Source organism: Alligator mississippiensis, chromosome 1, assembly GCF_030867095.1.
Source record: "Alligator mississippiensis isolate rAllMis1 chromosome 1, rAllMis1, whole genome shotgun sequence".
Taxonomy (NCBI): domain Eukaryota; kingdom Metazoa; phylum Chordata; order Crocodylia; family Alligatoridae; genus Alligator; species Alligator mississippiensis.
Genome location: NC_081824.1, coordinates 127,183,579 through 127,202,579, shown reverse-complemented (window position 1 = coordinate 127,202,579; position 19,001 = coordinate 127,183,579). Strand labels below are relative to the sequence as shown.

Sequence of the window (19,001 nt, the reverse complement as noted above, 5' to 3'; positions counted from 1 at the left end):
TGTTTCAACCCTTCACCATCATGTTCAGGTAGGGTTTGTGGACATAGCTGCTTTGTCTTTGACCAACAAATCATTGATCACACAGCAGACAAGTAGATAGCATTAATTTTTAACTTGGATCCAAAGAAGCGAAGTTCAAGCAGCTTTTGGGCAAGCCAAGTGAAGAAGCCAGTAGCACTATATCATAAATCTTTTTCTCAGGTAATCTTAAGTCCTTCTAGGAGTAAATAGCTTTTAAAATGCAAGGATGACTTGAGTCACTTGCTTTAACTTCATGACCCTAGAGCAGGAATCAAACAGTCAGGAAGTATTTCTATAGGTTGAATGGAACTAAATATTTTGGTTCTGCCTTTAGTCATGCAAGGTCTTTGGAATAGGCATTAGCTCTCTGCAACAGAGTTGAAGACCATATTGACTAGCCACTGTGGGATTACAAGGGACACTGTACTATAAGATCTTCTGAAATACACAAGCATTTTTGCCAGGGAGGATTGTCCCAATAGAAAGACTTACAGGGTCAACAAGACACCTCTCTTGCTAACTGTCTTATGAACAACCAAATGATGATTCCTACAGAAAAGTGAGATTCACCATTTCCCTGGATCCAGATAATGCTTGTAAAGTTCTATCAGGAAGCAATATAGTCTGTGTTCACATTCTTCTTCTCTGTTAAATATAAGGCAACTCAAACATCTTGTAGAGCAGAGCTTCTCTCCACACCTGCATGGCTTACCTGCACAAGGAAGTACAGTCTGGTACCCCTCTGCTTGTTTATGTGAATTACAGTGGCCTAGATGTCTTTGTTTGAATCAGAATCACTTTTGAGGAGACCAAATTTCTGAAGTACATTAATGTGTATAAGACCAGATATCTTTAGAACCCAGACAGACTAGCGCTGTTACTGGAGAGAGGAAATGCTGACCAAAAACAATTTTGATGCATACGTGGTTTCTGCTATTAGTACAGGTAGCAATTGGAAATGTATTCTCTAGGGCAGAGGTTCCCAATCATTAGGCCACGGCCCAGTACCAGGCTGTGCCAGGTTGGCTGCAGGGTCATGGCATGAGCCCCCTGCTCAGAGCCCTGTCTGTCCGCCCAAGCAAGCAGCTTCTGGGGTTACAGCTGACCTTCCAGGGTTAAAGGCAGATGGCAGGGGAGACTTGGGAGGGAGGAAGCCAGCTCCACATGCCCTGTTCTGCTCCCGCCAGGCTGCGGTAAAAGAAAAGGTTGGGAACCACTGCTCTAGGAAAGATTATTCCTGGTCCAGAGCTAGGTCACTGAGTCTAGATATCACTTATAATACAAATAGGTTACAAAAGTCCGTGCATTGTATGCTTCTACTCAATTATCAAGGCCCACTGGGGTTACCCTATACAAGGTCAAACATTCACAGCACTGACCAAGCTTTCAATTGCATAACCTTTTCACAAGAGCAAAGGTCTTCAATTCCTACATAATTCCGTGAGTTAATCTATATTTGGTTGAGCTCCAGGGATTCTATTTGACTGTACAGAACAAGATGAAACATAAGGTAGTTTACTAGCAAGTGCTGAAATTTAATACCCACACACAAGTGTCCTAGAACTGCCAACTGAATTAACAAATTGGGGGACACCATCCTGTGCAAATAGGCTACTGTTACTCCCAAGTATTTTATGAATCCAGTAGTGTCAATGATAGCCCAAAAAAGAATATAACCACGATAATATTCATTCTGTAGAGTGAACCTAAAATACTCCCAAGATCTTGAGACGCAATCTCCAAGGTATCCACAGGCCCAGAACACAGCGTTAGTCTTCTTAAATATGACTGCTATTTAGAAATCTAGAATTTCTCTTTGACTATAAATTAATTCAAGTCATTACTGTCTTTAATTGGCCACAGGCCAGTGGCTTCAGGATATAATAGAATCTTTGTGGCACAGAGTACTTTGGTCATGAAGCTGGCTTACAGGATATGAAAGCAGGAAAGGGATTGTGATGACAAAGGCAGTACCAGCATCTGAGTTCTCATGATCAGTGACTAATGCCTACTCAGCTTTGTACTGTGACTCTGGCAATGCACTAGATGTGGGAGACTTCATGAGATGTCTCCCACATCTCTTCATGAGATGAGATATACTAAGAAATTTGAAGAGTTCTCTAGGTGAGTGCATTTGGTGATATCTGCACACTCAGAGCATTCATGTACAGAGCATTCAGCTTCCAAGGATACAACAGATATCTGAAGTTAATGATATATTTCTGATGCCTGGTCATCACTTGAAACTGATGAATAAATCTCCTCCTTTTTAAAGGATTGAAGGAGCAAACAACACCCTGAAAGACAAACGCATACAACTCAAAACAACTAGCTCTGGAAGTGAAAAGAGCAAAATTCTTGAAAAAGCTATTTAAGAAAAGTGTTGAAATTAAAAAGTCAAAATGATGAACAAGAGTAAATACAAAAAGTACCGAAGTGCCAAGCCACACATCAGAAGTTGAAACCATTAAAAAAAAACACGTTTTGAGCTCTTGAAAGCTAGGAAATGCGTAGATCAGCAGTGATTATAGTGTCAATAAAACAAGCTGAACAATTCAAAGCTGGACCCGACCAGAAGACACACTGAACAAAGAGAAATGGAGCACAGTGCTGTTGGAATAACATAGGATAAAAAAGCTTAAGTGGCTACTAGAAGGGTGCAGAACCTGAAAAGAGCTCCTTTGCTGATCATGGTAAAGAATGAAGAATTTGAACGATTTCAAGGACACCTGCTAAGCTTGTGTGATGAGGTGGTTCGTATCGTTACTTCTTCCTACTACCTTTAGGAAGCAAAAACATAGTATGTAAAAGAATGATAGTTTTCCTATCTTAATGGAAATTCCTATACAGATGAAGAACTGTTCCATCTGTCAATATGTTTAGTAACCTGGCCCTTTGATATTTAGATAGTTAAAGAAGACAATTAAGTCAGAAACCAAAAGGAATGAAATATTTCCATTATCCATTTAAAAATGCATTTGGTTTAAAATGAGGTATTTCCTTAAACAAAGGATTCCAAGCATGGTTAAACTGAACAAACTATTTCACATGGTGCTGAAACCATCAACAATATCAGTTCCCCTACACTAAGTCTCCTATCATTTTCAGTGCTTGTGAACCTGAAATGACATTAAGATTTTTTTTTTTAAATAAAATCTGTCTTGTGTAGGCAGTGACTAAGGGTACTGATAACTTTTTGGCTCTCTTATCTGTAGAGCCAAGCATAAGATTAAAATTCCATTTCTGCTTCCAGTTATTTATTTTATAGATTAGCAAGAAATGAGAACACTGTAATGAAAGCATAAGCAGCCTTGGAGGACAGAGTGCATTAAAATTCAGTGACTCCTATGGAGTGGCATTAATGGGCTCATAAGTGAGTAAACCTCTAGTTTGTATCTGGAAGCCTTACAGCTGAGATGAATCTCTGAGGTTGCTGAAGGAGGAGTGGAGAACAAGTTAGAGCGAAAAATTAGGTGCCCTCGAAATTTCATGAAGTTTATGAAAACTTAACTTGATGAAACATCAGTAAACTAGGCAGTACTGCACAGAATGAAAATGAGAAATGGAACCAAAATTCAGAGACAGAAGAACTTCAATAAAAATAATAGTCATGGGGTAAAGGAAATTTTGACTTGTTATAGTTTGCCCACCTCCCTGACTATAGTAACAGTGGAATTCTTATATTTTAGTTTCTACCTACCTATACTTGTACAGTCAGGTAAAAAACAACAAGGACCTCAAAAGTCATGATTCACTGTTAACTATTAATTATTGGTGGTTTGTCAACTTTAATATAAGGGCTACTTGCAAGTACATTCTTTTTAACCCAACTACCTGATCTTTTTATTTAGAGGAAAGAAAAGGAAAGAAGGTGTGTGTCATGTGTTGACCTTGGACCAATAGTGGCTGATACCAGATCAGAAAAATAGTTTAAAGTAGTTCAATTCTCTCCTTTACGACCTGAAGCATAAAGAATAAGACAGATGCTTGAAGAACTGTACCCACAGACAAATTTTAACTCTTGCTCATTTCAGAAATACTGTTTGCCTTTTTCAGGACAATGGATAATGGTGCAGCTAATACTGGAGTAAAATGTCTAAAATGGGAGAGAGATGGAGAAGGGAATTGGACAAACAGATCTCCTTTCTTCGTCTTACCCTTTCCTTCTGCAAGTGCCAGTTTCTCCCCTTCAAATCCCTATACAACTAAACCCTTGCTTTTATCTTCGTCATAACTCATTCCTTCTTTCCCTCCCTGTGCTTTCAAACCTCCATATTTAGCCATCTCCCACTCAAAACTTCATTCTCTTGTTCAAAATACTTCCCTTTCTTCCTTCTGTCATTTTTCATGAGACTCCATAGTCTATTACTTATAGAGCATTTAACTTAAAAATATATTGTACATCTATTCTGACTATTTAATTTAGATTTAAATTACTTGAGGCAGAGACAATGTGATGAATACAGTATATCTGTATAGTACTCAGCATAAGCAAGAGATGATCCCTAAAGGGGAAAGCTTTTATTTCTACTCATAACTAGATCCTTGAAGATCAACCAATCAACTCAGAAGCAACATGTGGAAAGAGGAATGGAGAAATATCCAGACATTGGATCCATTATTTTAATGGTGAATCTCTTGTGATCACAGGCTGATGGTAGCCTGAAGGCATCCTTCACTTCCATAAGGGGAAAATGATAAATATCTGAAGCATTAAATCTCTTCTCTACACATTTCAGATTATTCTAATACTGGTTGTGAACTCTTAAATCTCTGCAGAAATCCTAGTTCACTTCTTGATGCGTTTTATGATTATAAAGAAATTTTCTATTTCAAGCACTAGGAATGCTTGAGGGAATAAAACTATATGAAACCATTCAAACACTAATCATCAAAAAGAATATTTTAAGAACAGATTTCCTAGAAATTTAAAAAATTCTGAGGTATGGGGGGGTGTGTGTACACACACACACACACTATAAAGACATATATACACACACACACCCCCCCTCAGAATTTTTTAAATACATATAATTATAATACGTTTCCCAGAAATTGAAATTATATGTATATATAAAATGTATATGCGATGTATATATAGGTGCATGCATCACACATATAGCGTGTGCACACATGCACAGACTTCAGTAGCATATACACACATGCACTCCCCCGCCCCCCCCATGTTTTTCAAACAGACATAACTAAACAAAAATGGGTATGAACACAAACGTTTAAAAAAAATAAAAATAGCAACTTCAAAATAATAAGCTATATTGTTTAAACACAAACTATCAGGCAATTAAACAGATAAGGGAGGAACTGATTATAGAGAAAGTATTTCCAAGATACAGTTCTGGAAGTGTCTAGCAGGGAATGCTGATCAAGTTCTCTTAGTTCTGAAACTTATGAAATGAGAAAGGATCTAGCGTTGCCAATATTTCCAATTTTATCACCAGCCTCCCTCATTTACATGCATTTCTGACATTGGTGATCCTGCACTAATACAGGCACCTAGGGCAGGCACTTTAGAAATGAAAATTCCTGGAGTCTACTAATCTTTGGAGATTATGGGGTTATAAGACAAAAAAAATTCTTAACTCATAGACATATGTCCCGTAATATTCAGCCACTTCTGTCATTTAAGATTAACAAAACAAATTACATTTCTGTACACTATTCCGTGGTGGCAAAGACCAGTATGTAGGGCCAGGAATGTTTTGGACTGGTTCTTTAGAGAACATGACCAGGGTAACTATCCATGTGCACACACTTACCTTGTGGTAGATAAAAGCTAAATCCTGGTAAACTCACTTGCTTTTTTAATTTCAATGCAATAAGCAATTATCGTTATAGCAGAGGTCTGCAGCCTATGGCCTGTGGACTGGATCTGCCCTGTGGAGTTGTGCTTTGTTGCATTCGGTGGTGGAAAGCTCTCTTTGTACTGTGCCACAGTCAGCTGCCTGAGGCTCTGACAGAGGGGGAGCTCTGCTTGTGCCATGACACAGTCAGGCAGCATGGGCTCCAGCCCAGGGGGACTTTTGCTGCACCACACTGCAGCTGAGTGGCAGGAACTGTAGCAGTGGCAACTGGGTGCTATTGCTTGCCTGCCTCAGGCCTGAGCTAGGTCATTATGGACCCTCCTGGAAAACACTGTCAACCTTGCTGTACAATATCTGACTTCATCCTCCTTTACTTCACAGTAACTTGTTTAGATGCCCATTAAGATCTAGAGATTTTTGGCAGTATGCATCTTATTTTTAACAAACTTGAAAAAATGACTGGCTGGCATTCTCTCTAGAGGAGGACTTTAGCTTTATGTTAAAATGAAAGGGATGGCTGCAAGCACTGTAAGGTTATCCAACATTTCCCATTCATTAGAAAGACCCTATTTCAGTTGTTCAACTTTGCCAAAGTTGCCAATTTGGCCAAAATATTCCATTCCACAGTTGTCTGTCCCATGTGCTTCTTCCTGAAAAAAATATGCTTACAGACAAAATAGCTCAGTTATTTCTGAGATGAAAGCCTGGTTAAAATATACTGCTTTGCTCATTAAAAAAAAATAAAATATTCGGGCAGCATTTTTTGAGAGATTCTGGCTCCCATGTATTGGGTCAAGAACTTGAAATTTGGCAGTAACATCACCTTTCTGTCAGGAATATGGCTGGACTAATTTATATGCTTAACACCATTGTGTTCAATGAATGATCATAGTCTGTTTTTTATTGTGGATGTACTAGGAATGTGTTGAGTTGCAGGAAAAGAAAATATTAAATAATTAAATTATTATTAAACAGGTCTTACCTAAAGGTCATAATATGTCCATTGGCACAGAAACACGCAAGGCAGATACTATTACTCAAGGACACTATATCTCCACGAAGAACAAAAGAAGTCTCTGTTATATTTTGTTTATAAACACAGTTCTGTGATGGCAGTGAGATAACTTTTGCTTGCTTTTCAGAACATATCACTGCATATTGGTTTTCACTGATTTCCTGAGAGGAAGAGGGGGACACAGAGACAGGCCGCCGTTTTTTCAATTTATCCTTTTCTTCTTTGTCTTCAGAAACGTTGTATTCTCTCCAGGGCTCATATGCTGGTGGAACTAAAGATCCTGTGGTGTCCAGAAAAGCCATTCTCAGGATTGCTCCTTTTAGCCTCAGTATGGTTCCTAGAATTTAGAATTTGAATAGTTATTGAAGGCAGGGGTTGTCAACCGGGAGTATGCAGCAGAGAAGCTGCTGGCACTTCTGGTTTCGCTTGTTGACCATCCTCCGTGGAACAACACCCCCCCCCCCCAGGGACTACCTGCTTCTCAACTGGCTACCAGAGGTACACTGACCAAAAAGGTTGAAAACCCCCAATTGAAGGTAATTCTCTTAAACTATTTTTAAAACTACCTCCTAATTTTCTTGAGAGAGACGCATAAGAGAACCAAACAAAAACTTCTATTTCTTCTACAACAGAACTCAGACTCGCCTTAACGTTAGGCTATGATACAGCGAAGCTCCTGAGAACAGAGTTAACTTCATGTGGGTACAAACAATGCATTGACTCCAATGGAAATAAGCAAACACTTTTAAGAGAACCAAACTGGAAAACATTCACATTAAAATTAAATGTTAAAAATACGATTTTTCAATCTTTTCCCATAGGAATTAATGTCAACAGCATCAATAAACTGTGCCATGCACTATGTTCCACTCTGAAACAGGCATGCTCAGGTATAAATGAGCAGTCTCTGGCATTTTTCATTGCTGGATCTAAGTAGCAAAAAGGGGATTAAAGAAAAAAGTGTTGGGGGGGGGGAGCCGAATACGATTCTTATCCACTATTATTTCATCAAATTGCTTTCTCCTGCATGTATCAAACCCAAGGTAGGCACTTGCTGTTCTATTTCTTTTTGCATAAAATGAAACACATTTAGATTTGATGTTTACATGTAAAATTTGTCCAGAACAAATTTCTTTTTCAAGTTTAGGACAAAATTTGCTGTCGACCTAGAGTTTATAACTCTGCTGCTGATAACTATGCTGCCCAAATATCCCCCCTACTGGAAACAATATATGCCAGCAGAACAGGTTTTCCTGTCAACATAGTTGCATCTTCTCCAGAAGCAGAAGCTGAGCCAACAGAAGCCTTCTGCCAGCATAACAAATCCTTGATGTGGATGCAGCTAGCATTTTTTCACATCCTAGCAAATGCAGTTGTGCCAGCAAAACTTTGTAGTGCAGACCAAAACCTAGCGACTTAACATTCTATTGAGCCTGTGACCTATCATACATTATGAAGTGCTGCTGAGTATGAACATTGTTACTACGATCATGTTAGAAGAGCTACTAGCTACAGTTTAATAGCCAATGCATGCCAACCCTATTTAGAAAAGCAGGCTTGCCAGGGTCCTGATCTGGACAAGGCTCCAATCTGGCTGTGCTGCAAAAAGGTGGGGGAGGTGAAGAGCACTGGCCTCAATCCAGAAGCACAGGTCCTGGGGGCAGCAGACCAGCCCCAATCTGGGTGTATGCAGGAGTGGGGCAAAGCAGCCCTGATTCAGATGTGTGGGTGATGGGAGTGAGCAACTGAGCCTGATCTGGATGGGTAGGGGGCAGACCTGGCCCTGATCTCACTGTGTGGGCAATAGCTCAGGTGAGGCTGGAGCCAGCTATGCAGAGGCTCTACTGCTCCCCACTGCCAAGTTTTCTGCCCTTTGGAGGTACCCGCGGATCAGATACCATGGCTTTGTGGGGGCAGGAAGTTGAGCACCCCGATATACAAGATGAATCCATAACTGAAAGAAACCAAAACTACATTAAAAATCATTCAAGAATAATGATGCAACATGCCATCCATGGTAGTCAGTCCATCTGTCTTGTACTTACCACTGGGAGAAACAATTACTGGCTGAATAAGTCTTTGCTCTCCTCCTGGGGGTAGGTTCAGTGCAATGACTAATACTGTACCCAGGGTAGTCCCAACCCATAAACATGGAGAAGGTGACGTATCAGATTTGCGTGTAAAAGTTTCACAAAAATGAAGAGCTGAAATTGCTTCTCGGGTTTCTTTATCGATACTAGTTACACTGGAACTCCGGGATCTACTGAAGGAGTTGTCTTTGACGTCTGAAATGGAAAAATATTAAAACAATCTACAGTTAGAACTTTTTTAGGTTGTGCTTTGTAAAGACAGGTTTTCAAAATCAAATATGTATTAATTTACACTCCAATGATTTTTTCCCCTGATTTTATCTCATTACATTTCCTCCCTTAATTATTTTCCTCATAGCCTCTGACATCACTCCCCCACCCCCATCTTCTTTATTCTAATTACAACAATTATTCCTTTCATTGCAGAGTGCACTACTGTACAACTACCCTGGAAGATCACTGCATAAGTTCATGCATTAATTTGGACATATGACAATAGTTAGTCTTTTATCAAACAATAGGAACCCTTTTAAGAAAAAATTAGATAAGAGAGCAGTATGGTGCCCTACTTTGATCCAAGACTCCCAGATGATTACAGTCTTAGTTGACGGATCAGTTTAAAAACCATGGGCAACAGGATAGAACATGGGCATGCCTCTTGTGAGTCGAAGTGCTAGGGAAAGCCATCATGAGAACACTCCTCACTCGCAAACATACATCCAAGTAGAAGCTTTGTCACAATGACTCAAAATAACTGGACTTTTTTTTTTTTTTAAGTCACTCAATCAAGTTACAGTGCAACTTTTTAACAGGACATCATCATGAAAATTTAGTCTATAACCATATCTTAATATAGTTATCAGCAATAAATGGTGCTGTACCAGACAAGTCACAACATTTTAGATTTCCTTCTACAATCATTTTTTCAGTTTGTGCTTCCTAATACTTATTAGAAAAATATATCCAAGTTTGTTAGTAAATGGCATAAATTACACTACAATTTTGTTTTAGCCTGGGTTATGCCATTTTCAAGCCCTCGTGGGACCATGGAAGGAACTGGCAACTCTATATGCTAGCTGGGTTGAGGATTAAAACTTTCAGGACCTCGTGTGTAAATATCTACATTTCTACACAACTTCACAGATGTGAAAATAAGCCTTTCATTATGTAAAAGGCTGTTATAAAGAAGGTGGTGATCAACCGCTTTCCATGGTCACTGTTGGAAAGACAAAAATGAATTAGTATAGTTTGCAGAAAAGATAATTTAGAATGGATATTAGGAAAAACTTCCCAACTGAAAGAGTAGTGAAACATTGAAACCAACTGTTGAGGGATGGTTCAAAATCTTCGCTGGAGGTTTAAAGAATAAATTAGACAAAATATCTATGGGGGATGGTCAAGATTCACTTGATCCTGCCACAGTTTAGAGTGGTGGTTCTCAATTTATTTAGATTCAAGGCCCTGCTTTGTTGGTTAGACTCAAGGCACCTCTCAGAAAATGCCCGTTCTTAGCTTTCACTCAGTTTTTGAACATGGAAAAATAGAGCAACTTTTCTGTTGCAAACAACTCAAAATGACCACAATGTTTTTGACACTACAGATTTGTTTCAGAAATCTTGGGTTATCTTGTAAATTAGGTTGTATTTTGCATATTTAATGCACTAATGTTGCATGGCACACTGCAGCACAACTTAAAAGGATCTTATGACACCCCAGTTAAGAAATACTGGTGTAGATTAATGGACAAGATAATTCTGAAGTCCTTTCTAGTTCTATATTTCCATTGTTCAAGCAAGCTGTAATTTAATGCATTAAAAATACATTTATTTTTTGCTGCTTGAACAATGCAAAATAAAATCAACAGATTCTTAAAGTTAACATGAAGACTTCTATAACCAGAGTGATTACTATGAAAAATGCCTGTATGCTGGTTTCAAGAAAAATGAGTTATTTTCTTATATACTTGTTCCCTCATCCTGCACATGGCTTGACTTTGCTTTACACAGTTGGTAGGCCTAATTAACTCAATGCATGTAAAACTATGTCCAGCTTTATCTGCTTTCAAGATGAAAATTCCAGTTCCAGACACCTTCTTGTCTTACCATAAAAATATTGGAAAATTAGGCAAGTTTCTTAATAGTTGCATCATTTTTTTTGTAATAGACTTCTGTTTATGATCTAGCATCAGTGATGCAAGGTTTACAGAAGCCCTATTAAAATTGTGACAAAAATTCTGCATTCTTACCTTATAACACCAGTTCACCTGTTAGAAAAATGAATTAGCCCCAAACAACAGGGTACTTGCATCATAGGAGTATGGTTTTAGAAGAACATAAAGGATTATATAATTTCTTTTTCTTTTTTTTTTTACAAACAGAATTTAAAAGTTCAGTGACGCACCTGTGGGTCAGGCTCTTCCTAAAATTTATAACTCATACTATAAGATACTTTACTGACACTAATGTACAGCTGCAATAAGTCTGCCTCTATTTTTATAACTTACCTAAATCAGGCTTCAACTCAGTCGGCAAACTTAGCTTTCTGGACATCTTCGCTGGAAAAAAAAAAAATCTTTAAAAAAAAGAAATTATTTACTAGCCTTTATTAACAGAGGTTTATTTCTTTTTGTTTCCCCCCCCCACAAGCATTTACTATTTCACTATTTATTACATCCAATTTGCAGTTATTCAAATGCTGTCTGTATTTCTTAGGATTTCCATTACAGTTGATCTTCACTCAAAGTCCCCATATCCAAGACTTCAAAATTTTGGAGGGAGCAAAGGACTGAATTCCTAAGTTAAACTTTGTTACTTGTGCCAACCTAACTTTCTCATCTAAAACTACACAAAGCTTGATGCATTTACTAAGTCACAAATTCAATATTAAATGTCAGGTGGGAGGAAAGAATATAAAATTCCTGGCAACTAAAACAGTTTTCATGAAGCACAGTGTAGACAAATGGTACTTCTAGAATTTCTGCTCTTCCTTGATTTGATCACAGCTGATGTATTTAAATTATAAAAGGAAGGAGATAAAAGTTATAGTTATAGCACCCTAATATTTAAATATACTCCCTCTCCACAAGTACAAAGTCTGCTATCTTAAATTCCCTGAAATGTCAACCTCATCCTTATGGAAAACACAAAAGCTATAAGAAATTTATTCATGAAAGAAACATCAGTCATGAAACTGACTGCATATTAATATATACAACATTTTCTTAAGTAAAAAATGGTAAAAATCTTGATAGCTTTATTACAGGGAAGACCACTGTGCAATTCTGAATATTGCACATAACTATGTAAAAAACATATGCCATATATTATATTTATTAATTTCAAACATTTCAGTTCATTATAATAGATGCAGTTTATTTTAGACCATTTAAGACATTTGATGCTCTTGAATTCCAACAGACATAAGAGAAATATTTATTTCCCCCTTGTGGAAAAAAAATTCCAAGTGATCAGCACTGTAGTTCAACACATTACAATATATTTTATCAGCTAAACAAGTCCTAGGAGGAGAGAGAGAGAGAGAGAGAAAGAAAGAGAGAGAGATTCACTAAACTACTTGTCTTCCCAGATAAGTTTTTCCCAGCAAAGATTTATATGAATTATAAGGGTTGTCTGCAATTAAATGCCATTGCAAAAGTGACTGAGTTACTAAAAAGAAGTTTAAAAAACAATTATGTTTATAGTTATGTTTAAATTTCTTTTAAACAGCATGTTTTTCCAAGAGAAGCATAGCATCATTTAATATCACCATTTTATTACAGTGTACTTTGTTCAAGACAAGTCAGTCTTTGTAAAAAGTTTTTTTGGATATTAAAAATCCAAACCTACTTTTTTTTTAAAATAAAACAAGTCATGTTATAATTGAGACAGTGTGATTGACTGAACTTAACAGCAGAAGTTACAATGAATGCTATACTATAAATATGAAGGGGAACAAAATACAAAATTAAGATGCCAGTAATAACATAGACCCATTTATGACAGGTAGACCATCCAAATCCTCAGTCATTCACATGCTGTCTTCATATGTACTGTAATTAAGCAAGCATGCACTAACCAGTTACATTAAAGATTGTAAAACTATAAGCACAAAGCAACACAAGGACTTGCAGTTCCATATATTTTATATAATATGTCTCTTTCAACAAAGAGGTACTTTCCAAGGTATAATGAGAAATTTTGGCACCTGGACAATGGGTGGTGCTGAGCGCTGCAGAGTGACAGGGGGAAAAGGCTGAGCCAGAGCCTAACCTCCTCACACACCAGCTGCTGCTGTGGTGTAGGCACCTCAAACACAGGCTGCTGCTGTTGTTGCAACTAGGACTCCCCATTCCAGTGTCTGCATCTTAATTGGTATATAGAGCTGGTACCCAGCTTGCCCACATCCTTAGTTACATTAATGGTATCTTTCTAGATAAGCTGTTAACATCATCAAAATCAAGAACAAGAAAGCTAAGACATTAAAAACATTCCGTTAAGGACTTACAAAGATATAGCATCATTTTAATACTCCTCAGAACTGCCAGTGCAGAAGTGTAGTTAAATTCATCACTATCATGGCATAATGCCATATTTTCTCACATACCGGGTGCCCCCAAATAAGACATGAACCTTGCTGGTGAAGGAAGAATGAAGATTCATGGATGAATTCTGGCCTCCTGGAACAGAATTAAACTGGTCACCCCTTCCTGCTCAGCCAAAAGCTGCCAATTCAGCAGCAGCAGTGACAGGGTTAAATACCTAGTTTTTGGCTGAGCAGCAGATGCTGCCCCTTCTCCATGAAGCTGGAGAAGTCTGCCCTCCTGGCAGTCATTCCAGCATCCTCATGTTTCCATTCGGGTGGTTTCCTCACTTAGAGCATGCACCTGAATTTGTGAGTCTAACTTCTAGAAAAAAGGTGTAAGTAAGTAAATATGGTATTCATTAAAGAAAAAAATAAAATTAAACTAAGCTATTTAAAAAGCAGCAAACTACAACACTCAATTTATAAAGTTTGGTCACTAGTACAATTAACAATCCGTTATTTCTTTCCTGATTAGGGGAGGAAAGATTTTATTATAACTTTGGCACAGGATTGTGACTGATTAGATGTGGGTATTAATCCAAGCTTCATGAGTAGCTTTTGGGGTAAATCATTTCCTCACTCAGCTTCAATAGAGTCATTTACTCAATCTCAATACTTTCATAACTAAAAAGGATACTAAAAATTAATTTATAATTGAGAGGTACTTCTGTGTTTCCACCCAGGGCTATCCAACTTATTGTTCATGGGAGTTTAAACTGCAGCACGCAAGCTACCACCCACGACTGTTCTAGCTGTGGCCACTGGGATCTCCAGCCTCCCTCCCTTTCTCCAGCTTCCTACCACCATCCATGGGGATGATGGGGAACAGCCTGCAGTAAAGGGCAAGCACTGGTGGCATTGCAGGGGTTCCACAGCCCGTGTAGTGGTTGCTCAGAAAATGGACAGCCCTGTTTCAGACCATAAAAAGGATAGAAACCATTCAGCTGCCCTTTGCTAGAAAGAGCTAACTTGTTTTCAAACTGTCATTTTAACTGAAATAATATAAAGGTTCATTTTTTATTTACACATACAATAAAAGTATGTGTCTTTAAAAGTTATTTTTACTTTTAAGATATAATATCACTTAGCCTTCAGAATACCTTATCCATTCAAGAAAAATGAACAGTATTCCAGTCCAGGGTCTTAATTATCACTACAGTGATTCTAGTAATTTGGGGAGTACAGTTAATATTTCCCCTTCCACCCAGTTTTTTGTCTACAGACTATAAATAAAAGTTCTGAGAGGCAATGATTTATGTTTATTCTGAAATAAGTCTGTTAAGTAGCTTTTGGATATATCAATTGTAGGTTCATAACCATAATCTTATTTCTTGGGCTCCCTGTGTGATCTGGTAATCAGCATCTTAGCCTTTACATCTTAAAAAGAAAATTCACATTAAGCAAGCAAAATTATTTACATAATTTTCAGTTTTTCACAACTTTCAGTCTGCATAAAATTGCTCCTACTCTTGTCAAATTTATTTTCAATACTCCAAAGATGTGAAAACCTGTCAACTCTAGGCATGTGAATTCTGAAACACAAGGGAAGATACAATTCACAGACGAAATGGAGTACATGAGTTAGTCTTGGATATTAATATTCATATCCTTCTTTAAGAAAAAAAACACACACTCAAATTTGGCTAGATTTCTGGCCAATGCATCATAAAAGTTTTAAAGACAACTCTGCTGGACATGAAAGAAAAAAAACTTGCTGGTTTGGAAACACTAAACTGAAGTTTAGTTTTTATTATTATTATTACTGCAAGAAGATAAAACATTAAAGTTAAAAGAACTGCTATAGATATCATAACTGATGCAGAAGTCACAGGTGATTTTCAAAAATAATTTCAAAATTCTGTACAAAACATTTCAATAGAGTGATTAATGTGGAAGCAAGAAAAGTTGTTTAAAAGTATTACTTTTTAAATAGAACTAGTGCCATCTTGTGCATAGACAGAAAAATATGTCAACGTTTTAGTTTAGGAGAAAACAGCAATATTTTCTTATTTTTCACTAGCTGTTACATTTTTAACCTAGATCTCTCACTGTTCTGCCATTAGTATTTATTCAGCCAAACAGAAAACAGGGATGTCAGTAACTCCCACCTCACATACGTTTTATATACTATGAGAAGTACTAGATCTGTTGAGCCATCTAGAATGATCCATCAGAGGGGTGGGCAAACCCTGGCATGCAGGCAAGGCCATTTCGCTCAGCACGCCACAGCTGGCCCAGGCTGCTTGCAGCAGCTAGCCGGAAGGTTGGAAGCCCTGCTGTGAGCAGCCTGGACTCTGTGGCTGGCAGCGGCTGCCCAGAGCCCAGGCTGGCTGCAGCCGAGAGGCTGCAAACAGCTGCAACCGGCTCCGGAGCCCCAGTTGGACTCCGTGGTAGCAGTGGCAAATGCACCTCTGGGCAGATGGCAGGGGTGGGTCCGGGGCTGTGCAACCCCAGCCCCTCCCCTACTGTCCACCCAAAGGTGTCCATGCAGCCACCATGGACTTGGTGCCAGAGCTCCAGAGCCCAGCGCAGCTGTTTGCACCCTGCTCACCACCTGCTGCAGCTGTCCAAAGCCTGGGCTGGTTGTGGCAGACAGCCAGGAGGCTTCAAACAGCTGCACTGGGCACTGGAGCCCTGGTCTGGCTCTGTGACAGTGGCAACTGCACATGTGCCTTGGGGCATAGGGCAGGGAAAGGGCTGTGGCAACGCAACCCCAGCTCCTCCCCCTGCTGTCCAGCAATGAGGATCGAGTCCCTTGAGGCTCCCCAAAAGTCTGTCCCTGGCGCACCAAGTTGAGGCATGGGTCAGGGTTGGGGTTGTTTTGGCACTTCAACCAAAAATGCTGCTGATCCCTGATCTATAACAGGGGTAGGCAACTTTTCTGGCTGTGTGCTGGAAGGACCCACCTGGGGTTAGAGGCAGGTAAGGCCCCACAGTTGCCAAATGCCAACAAAGCCCCACGTCAGTAGGCGGGATCTATACCTCAGAGATGCTCAGTTTCTCTTCGGAGAGTTGCTGCTATAACATTGATCAATCTTAACTTTTGTCTCCCTTTTAAACTGGTACAACTAAACCTTCATTTAAAAAAACCTTCAGGAGCACTCCTTACTTTTATTATTTTAAAGGAGAAGTTATTAAATTTGGAAACTTAATTCGCTTCTTATAAATTTTCAGTATTAAAAATCAAAGAGTTCTTATTTGCCAAGTTTACTTGGCATATTGAAAAATGTGTGGAACTGACAACTTGGTTTCTCAAATATTCTAAAAAAATAGGTGTTGAAATTATCTAAAAGACTCAACATCATATTAAAAGCAGGGAGAACAGAACACTAAGCATCAAGAAACATTTTCTAATAGTGACACTTGTTAGTGAAGCCAGTTTTGAGTGAAATAGTGATGAACATTAGGGCTGTGCGAAATTTTGCCAAGTGTTTCATTTCAAAGCTGTTTCGATGCATTTTGAGCTCAAAATAAAGAAATCGAAATAAAACAAAAAACATTGAAACAGCTTTGAAATGAAATGAGGGCACTCGAAACTTCTCGAAAGTTTTGAAATGTTTTAAGTTTCGAAGCAGTCTGGTGGTGGGAGGCAGGGGAGAGCCAGGGCTGTGCTCCGAGTGGCTCCACAGCCCCATACAGTTTAGCCTAGTGGGGAGCGCAGCCCTGGCTGGCTATCCCCACCTCCCACTGCCAGGCTGCACTTTGATCAGCTCCGCCAGCCTCATGGAGCTCAGCCCAGTGGTGGGAGACGGAGCGTAGCCCCCTGTCATCCAGCGCCTCCCACCACTGGGCTAAGCCCCATGGGGCTGTAGAGCTGCTCAGATCTCAGCCCAGTGGTAGGAGGTGCTGGATGACAGGGGGCTACGCTCTGTCTCCCACCACTAGGGTGAACTCCATGGGGCTGTAGAGCTGCTCAGAGCACAGCCTGGCAGTGGGAGGCGGGAAGAGCCGGCATTGCATGCCACCTCCCAACACTGGGCTGAGCTTAATGGACTCTGGTGCTAGACATGGGCTGTGCCCAGTGCCGATCCCACATGGCAGCAGCAGCCTCCTGTCACTTGGCACTGATCTGGGGGCCCACAACCCAGGGAGGAGTCTGGCACAGCCCTGCAGCCCTCCCAGGGGTGCGACCCCCCCAGATCTGCACTGGATGACAGAAGGCTGCTGCTGCCAGCAAATTTTGCTTTGAAAATACTGAAGTGCAGTTTTTGAGAAACCTCTGCACCTATTTCCTTCAAACTCGGCAGGCTTCATGCCCGCAGAAGTGGCTACCATCCCTGCAATTTGCATCTGAATCAGGCAACAAATGACAACATTTTAGACATTTTCATGATTCCCCATTATAACCTATGGGCAAAACATTGAAACAAGTCAAAACAGCTTCAGCAAACAAAATGGGACAATGCTTCAAAATTAAACAAAATGATAAAACACTGTCTCTTTGAAATGGTGAAATGGACATCGAAACGAAATGATGGTGTTTTGCACAGCCCTACTGAACGTACAAATGCAATGTTTAGATTTGGTTAAAATCACCAGCACTGTGAAATGTATTAACAGTAGTGTCACTTGCAAATCCAAAGAAGCGATTCTGCTGCTCTATTCTGCACTGTTGAGGCCTCACCTGGAGTACTGTCTCCAGTTTTGAGCCTAATTTAAGAACAGTCTGGAAAAATTAGAGTCCAGTAGAGAGCAACAGATATGATTAGAGGCCTGAAAAATGTGACTTAGGAGGAAAGATGGAAAAAATTAGGAACATTTAGTTTGGAGAAGAAAAGACTGAGGAAGGATTTTGATAAGCCTTCTAGTAACTGAAAGATGACTGTAAAAAGGATAGAGATAAGACTTCTCTGAGGCTGTAGGAGACAGAATTAGGAGCAATGGCCTCTAACTGCAGCAAAGGAAACTTAGGTTGGTGATGGGAAGAACTCTATCGCTAGGGACAGACATTACACAAACTGGTTTAAGTGATCAGACACTGGTTTAAATCTCTAACAGAACAGATGTTCAGTGCACATAAACCAGTTTGAAAATGGCTGAAACTGGTTTGAGATAAACCTGGTTGAATGTAGTATCAGACTTAACCGATTTGGGTCAAACTGGTTCATGCAATGTTTGTCCCAGACCCCTTGCTGGCTTAAGATAAACCAGACTCCTCCAGCATCCCAGCATGCTCTCTGGGCTGGGTGGGGCACTCTGCTCCACAGCAAGGCTGGCCTCTCCTCTCTGCTCCCTGGCTGGAGCTCAGCAGAGATTGCAGACATCTGCTTGGCTTCCCCCTGCTAAGCAGGGATTGCCTTGCCCCCTTTGCCTTACAGACACACAGCATTAGCTAGCAGACCACATACTGGTTATAGTCCATGCTGTGGCAGACAGGACAAAGGGAGAATCAACAGGTAGCTGGCAATGTCCCTCTGTTGTTTTCTTAATGGGGTGATAAACACTGAGTTAGGGGTGATAAACACTGTGTTA

General features: G+C 39.6%; 1 protein-coding gene across 5 annotated transcripts in view; it reads right to left on the bottom strand.

The window, feature by feature from the left end:
• STXBP5 (syntaxin binding protein 5) overlaps positions 1–19,001 on the bottom strand; it is a 215,377-nt gene that overhangs the window by 17,095 nt on the left and 179,281 nt on the right. For all 5 annotated transcript variants that reach the window (XM_019488355.2, XM_019488356.2, XM_014605540.3 and 2 more), the window contains 3 exons: positions 11,452–11,502; positions 8,904–9,143; positions 6,826–7,195 (listed from right to left, as the gene is read on the bottom strand). In XM_019488355.2, the coding sequence (XP_019343900.1) occupies positions 6,826–7,195; positions 8,904–9,143; positions 11,452–11,502 (661 nt within the window). The remainder of the gene's footprint in view (positions 1–6,825; positions 7,196–8,903; positions 9,144–11,451; positions 11,503–19,001) is intronic.